Source organism: Nematolebias whitei, chromosome 13 (genome assembly GCF_014905685.2).
Source record: "Nematolebias whitei isolate Nwh7 chromosome 13, NemWhi1, whole genome shotgun sequence".
NCBI classification, from domain to species: Eukaryota; Metazoa; Chordata; class Actinopteri; order Cyprinodontiformes; family Rivulidae; genus Nematolebias; species Nematolebias whitei.
Window position 1 is genome coordinate 38,885,813 of NC_056510.1, and position 7,036 is coordinate 38,892,848.

The 7,036-nt window shown below is 42.2% G+C and overlaps 1 protein-coding gene across 1 annotated transcript in view; it reads right to left on the minus strand.

The window, feature by feature from the left end:
- Positions 1-1,621: 1,621 nt before the first annotated feature.
- The window catches only part of LOC119419396 (interleukin-1 receptor type 1-like), a 47,308-nt gene continuing 41,893 nt past the window's right edge, over positions 1,622-7,036 (minus strand). Inside the window, exon 11 of the mRNA XM_037686704.1 lies at positions 1,622-1,815. Coding sequence (XP_037542632.1) covers positions 1,622-1,815 — 194 coding nt within the window. The remainder of the gene's footprint in view (positions 1,816-7,036) is intronic.

Here is a 7,036-nt window from a genome sequence, read left to right on the forward strand (position 1 = left end):
TAAATATATCAAGTTCACACCTTGAAAAACCCTAAATTTCCTTGTAGAGAGCAAAAGGAGTTAATTCAGTAGTATGCTGTGGGTAGGAGATATTTTTCATATTGACGAGTTCCAAAACCACAGGTGGCCTACAATTCAAATCACTTCCATCTTACGGTTTAGCTTGTAAATCAGCTGATTTTGAGTCCTCAAAGCACGCACCAACCATCACATAGGCAGCATCCTGACAAGGGCCAATTTAGCTGCGACTGTCTACTTTGTATGTTGATAACCAAGAATCATACTATTCCAAAAACAGGAAACCTGTTATCATGAATCCAATTATATGCGATTTCGGCGTCCTTGATCAACAGCAGAGGTAGACACACCACATTCCACGTCTCCAGAGATATATCCAGCTGCATGCGTGTTGTCCGAGCAGATGAGAGTTCTTCAGGACCCTGTCGCTTTGTTGAAAATATTTTGTCATTTACGTTGCAAGTCCAGTTGGTCAGATCCAAAACAGTAGTTTTCATTTAGGAAGATGTGTAAAAAATAGGAGCTGCTCTGATAAGACAGAGAGCAAAAAAGCAGGAGGAGAACAGAGAGAGGGAGGAAATGTGTGCGCCTCGTTACAAAGCCAGTGAGGAAAAAATGTATATTGTCCTGTTTGAGTTCTGACAGGTGGTGTTCCTGCATTTTTAAATTAAAGCCACAATGCTCAGAGAAACTACATTAGCTCATTCTTTTCACACATAAACAAATGCCGGTTCTGGTCCGCACCAGAAGTCGCATGCATAATTCATTCAAGGCATCATGGGGGCTAGGAATAAGGTGGATACAGTGGTAGTGCAGACAGTGTTAGCATAGCGTAGCTACAAATTGTATATTGTTACTGTTGTGTCAATATGATGTAACTTGGTATTATGGTGTATCTGTGGAGGGTTTTTATATTTAAAATATAATTGTTTTATGTTAGCATTATATGCTAAAATACATGCATCTAAAAATTTGCTTGTAGTCAATAAAATTAGTTTTTGTGCCCATAACTTTTTTAAGGTAACATTTTTACTTTATCTCGTAATTTTCTTTAAAACCTTCAACCTGGTGAGTCCAGCTGAGATTACAAGATCTCTTTTTCAAGAGAGCCCTAGCCAAGAAGACAACCATACCAGTTCCAGAAACATACAAACCATAATAAAATAATGCAATAGACAAAGTATACAGTATAAAAGAAACATTCAAGGGTAACATATTGGGCTAAGAAGGAAACTGACACAAACATCAACTTATCCTAAACACCAAGTTTTAATCTTTTTCTTCCATACATACATGAGACATACTGGTGCATAATAAACTAAATAAGTTAAAAAGTTAAATATGGTTCTGTTTTGTTTCAAAGAGTTTTGGACTTTCACAATTTAACAAAACTGATGAGCAAAACAGTCAACCCTGTTTGCTTCACTAAAATCAGTATTACTAAAATTATTCGAGTAATAATAAAGGCAGCTTAAACATTTGGTCTCCAACTGTCTAAAAATTTAGTAACAGTGTTCCAGGAAGGAGGGGTGAATGTCCCAGTGTAAACCAGATCCTGCCAGGAAGCATTTACTGTAAGTTAAATTAAAAGTTATTTTTGTCTTTAAGGAACAGGGTGAAGTCTTCTTACAGGCACCGCAGGCATGTGATACTGTAGATTTTTCCAAAAGTTTCTTTTTGAGTAGAATGTAGTGAGTTTATTTGTTCCAACCAAGACATTATTCCATTTCAAAGCTCCTTGTTTTCTTTTAATATAACGCAGTGACTCCGGCAGCTGACTGTAATCCAGTGGACCATCTGACAGAGCAGAACAACACATGAAAATCAGTGCGTTAGATATAAATTATACATTACATAAATAGATTTTGCATTTAGATAAAAACCTTTCCATCTAGTACATTGTAGGTGTTAATTGCTAACAACTAATTTGACATAACCATTTGCTCCCACACTGAAACCTAAATCAATACTTTTTTCCACTTTCATGACTGTATTTTAAATGTGAAGCACTTACAGACATCGGTTTATTTTAGCATATAGGCAGGACATGAAGATGTCTAAATTTAGCTCTCAGGCTATCAGCAACATTAATTTGACTGAATTCTCCTTAAGATGAAACAGCAGTTTGCTTTCAGAAAAGAAACGTGTCCAGCGGGCTCTGCAGAAGCTCCACCAACATGCTGACACCAGCCTGAAGCTGGAAACAGTGCAGCACATTGACCATTCTATTTTTATGAAGTGAAGATGAGTAACATTTGGGCTGTCTTCTGACTCTACACAAAATGTTCGCGAAGAATATACAGTTAGCATGCTGCATGAGCATGCATCAGGAAATATACAGTTAGTGTTTTACCTGTGGGAGATGGATTTTTAAATATACTCTGTTTGGATAAAGAAAAGTTTTATTTTGACCAAACTAAAGGTTAGTCTTCGTGGAAACAAACACAATGTGAATTGATGCCGTCTTGAATCTCTGAATGTTCACACCTTTCCTGCCACCTAACAATGTTCAGTCAGGTCATCTGGACAGTTTTTTTTTTTTTTTTTTTTTTCCGAAGAACTGTCCAGATGACCTGACTGAACATTTTTGGATTTTTAACTGGATTATTGAGCATGAACTTTGGTGTTTCCTGCCACCCTTATTTTTGGAATACAGTAGTCCCTCGTTACTTGGAGGTTCGTTTATCACGGACTCACTCTATTGCTGTTTTTCAAAATAAGATTAGACATGACACACATTGGCTGACTGATGGATGAGCTGCACAATTGGCATGGAGTTTTTATTAAAAATAAATTATTTTAAATTATTTAGCACTTCCTGCACCTTTGTGCAGCCCATACTGCATGATAAACTTCCTGCTGCAGCTGATCAGCTGTTCTCCGTGCAGAGTGGAGAAGTGGGCGTAACCAAAAACGCTTGCAGTAGCAGCTGAGGCAGACAGCTGAAATCATGACATTCTGTGCTTTTTTAGAACGTTTAGCTCATCTATCCATCCATTATCTTCCGCTTATTCTGAAGTCGGGTCGTGGGTGCAACAGCTTGAGCAGGGAGGCCCAGACATCCCTTTCCACAGCCACCTCTTCCAGTTCTTCTGGGAGGATTCCAAGGCGTTCCCAGGACAACCGAGAGACATAGTGTCCTGGGTCTTCCCCGGGGTCTTCTCCCAGTTGGACATGCCCGAAGCACCTCTTTAGGGAGGCGCCATGGGGACATCCTTACCAGATGCCCGAACCACCTCAACTGGCTCCTCTCGACGTGGAGAAGTAGCGGTTCTACTCAAAGTCTGTCCCGAATAACTGAACTTCTCACCCTATCTCTAAGGGAGAGTCCAGCTACCCTGCAGAGAAAACTCATTTCACCTGCCTGTATCCGCAATCTCATTCTTTCGGTCACTAACCAGAGCTCATGACCATAGGTGAGGGTAGGAACGTAGACTGACTGGTAAACAGAGAGCTTTGCCTTACAGCTCAGCTCTCTCTTCACCACAACGGACTGGTATAGAGTCCGTAATACTGCATATGCTGCACCAATCTGTCTGTCAATCTCACGCTCCATTCTTCCCTCACTCATGAACAAAACCCCAAGATACTTGAACTCCTTCTCTTGAGGCAGAACCTCACCCTCGACCTGAAGAGAGCAATCCATCCTTTTCCGTTGAGGACCATGGCTTCAGATTTGGAGGTGTTGATTCTCATCCCAGCCGAGTCACACTCGGCTGTGCAACGCTCCAGTGAGAGATGAAAATCACGGCACGATGATGCCAACAGGACCACATCATCTGCAAAGAGCAGAGATGGAATCCTGAGGCCAACGAACCGGAAACCCTCCGCCAGCTGACTGCACCGAGAAATTCTGTCCATAAAAGTTATGAACAGAATCGGTGACAACGAGCAGCCCTGGCGGAGTCCAACTCCCACCCTGAAGCGGTCCAACTTACTGCCAGCAATGCGGACCAAACTCTCGCACCGCTTGTATAGAGACTGAACAGCCCGTAACAATGGGTCTCCAATCCCATACTCACGGAGCACCCCCCACAGTGTACTCTAAGAAACACGGTCGAATGCCTTCTCCAAGTCCACAAAACACGTAGACTGGATGGGCAAACTCCCATGACCCCTCAAGGACCCTAGTGAGGGTAAAGAGCTGATCCAGGGTTCCACGGCCAGGATGGAACCCACATTGTTCCTCCTGGATCTGAGGTTCGACCAACGATTGGACTTGCTTCTCCAGTACCCCTGATTAGACCTTACCAGGGATGCTAAGGAGAGTGAGGCCCCATAATTGGAGCACACCCTCCAGTCCCCCTGTGTGAAGAGGGGAACCACCACCCCAGTCTGTCAATCCAGTGGCACTGCCCCCGATGTCCACGAGACGTTGCAAAGGCGTGTCAGCCAAGACAGCCCCACAACATCCAGAGCCTTAAGAAAATCAGGGTGAATCTCATCCATTCCCGGAGCCCTGCTGCCTCTGAGCTTTTTAACTACCTCGTCGACCTCAACCACGATTATGGACGGATCAACCCCAAAGTTCCCCAACTCATCTTCCTCCATGGAAGACATGCTAGTGGGATTGAGAAGGTCAGAGAAGAATTCCTTCCACCTCCCGATGACATCACTGGTTGAGGTTAACAGCACCCCACCTTCACTGAACAGTGTTACTAAAGTGTTGCTTTCCTCTCCTCAGCCCCCTGATGGTTTGCCAGAATCTCCTCGGAGCCGACCGAGAGTCTCTATCCAAGGTCTCACTGAACTCCTCCCACATCCGAGCTTTTGCCTCAGCAACAGCCAAGGCTGCACACCGTTTGGCCCTCCGGTACTCCTCAGCTGCCTCCAGAGTCCCACTGTCCAACAAGGCCTGATAGGACTCCTTCTTCAGCTTGACGCCTCCCTAACCCGGGGTGTTCACCACCGAGTTCGTGGATGACCACCGCAAGAAGTACCAACAACCTTGCGGCCACAGCTTAAGGCAACAAGTGAGGTGCGAAACATGGCCCACTCAGACTCAATCAATCAATCAATTCAACTTTATTGTCCATAACATTCAATGAAATGGAGATTTGTCTTTGACATCTGGCTTATAAAACTAAATAAAAATGTGATTAAAAACTCTAAAAAAAACTTAAAACCAAGCTTTGCTAAATCAATTAAAAACATTCAGTTAAAACCATTCTAAAATACACAATACATTAAAATATGGAAACATCCCAGCAGACAGTAGTTTGTTATGTGAGGCTGCGTTTAAATAGGACCTTGTTAAGTACATTCACCGCAGAGGGAACAAATGACTTTTTGTACCCATTTTTCTTTGCTAAAGGAACCAGGAGTCTTCTGCCAGATGGTACCAACCTGAATAATGGTTGCAGTGGATGAGTTGGGTCATTGTAAACCTGGATTACCTTTTTCTCCAGAACCTGACTGTACAGGTCTGTAAGTATAATTTGTTGATGACCAATGACTTTACTACCTTGTTTGACCACCCGGGACAACTTGTTCTTATCTCTGGCTAGGAGGTTCCCATACCATGAGACAATATTAAATAAAACAACACTTTCAACCAGTGACCTGTACACCAACTGCAAAGTAATTTTGCTTGCATTAAAGCTCCTTAGCTTATACAGAAGGTGGAAACGCTGTCTAGCTTTTTTGTAAATATTGTCGGTGTTGGGTTCAAAGGTCAACTTGTTGTCAATTATTGTTCCAAGGTATTTAAAATCAGTCACCTGCTCTACTTCCTGCCCTTTTATAATAGAAGGCCTAAAAGTAGGTCTGGTGCTGGCTGCTCCCCATCTACCTCCCAAACAAAGTTCCTTGGTTTTACTGACATTAAGGGCCAGGAACCTGTCATCAAACCAGATAGAGAGCTAATCTATGAGCTGGGAGTAGGAGGGACTATTGGTGTCTTTCAGACCAGCAACTAGGGCAATGTCATCAGTATACTTAATTAATGTGAAATCTTTACTGTTGTGTTGCAACTCATTTGAGTATATAGACAATAAAAGCGGTGATAGCACGCAACCCTGTGGAACACCAATGTTCAAGACCGTACATTCAGATAGAGTGTTATCAACACAAACTCGCTGGGGTCTTCCTCTTAAAAAATTGCTAATCCACAACACAAGATGGCTGCTGACATTTAGATCACATAGGCGTTTTAGAAGTATATGTGGCTGAACCGTATTAAAAGCAGATGAAAAGTCTATGAATAATATGCGAACAAATATCTTTGGGTTGTCTAAATGATTATGGACCTTGTTGAGGAGGGAGAGAGTGGCATCCTCCACCCCTCGATTAGTCCTATATGCAAACTGCAAAGGGTCCATATGCTCAGCTGTAACAGACATGAGTTCTCTGCTCACTAAGCGCTCCATACATTTGCATAATACAGATGTGAGGGCAATTGGTCTGAAGTCATTCAGTGCCTTTGTATGTGTTATTTTGGGCACTGGGACAATAGTTGACATTTTCCATGCTTGTGGGACAAAGTTAGTGTTAAGGAACAACTCAAATATCTGTTTGAACACAGGACCCAGCTGTGTGGCACATTTTTTAATACCCTTCCCTTAATCCCATCTGGCCCAGCTGCTTTATGAGGATTGATGTTCTGAAAAATTGAAACTACCTCTTTCTCCTGTAAATCCACAGGAGTTGGTGTCAAGGCTGCACAGAAAGAGTCAATCTCATCACTGAAGTCATGGATGTCAAATCTTGAATAATGAACATTTAGTTTATTTGCAAGATAAAAAGGGTCAGTGTGCTGAAGGGAATCTTTTTGTTTCCTCCCCATTATTGTGTTCAGTCCCCTCCAGGCATCTCTTGCATTGCCATTACTCAGTTCCCTCTCAACTTTATCTTTAAAATTTATTTTAACTTTCTTAATTATACAACTTATTTCCTTCTCTAGTTCCCTCATCTTTTGCACGTCTCCTCCTCTAAAAGCTGCTTTCTTTTGGTTTAAAAGATGCTTCATTTCGTTATTTACCCAAGGTTTATTATTTGGGTAAAATCTAACTGTTTTTGT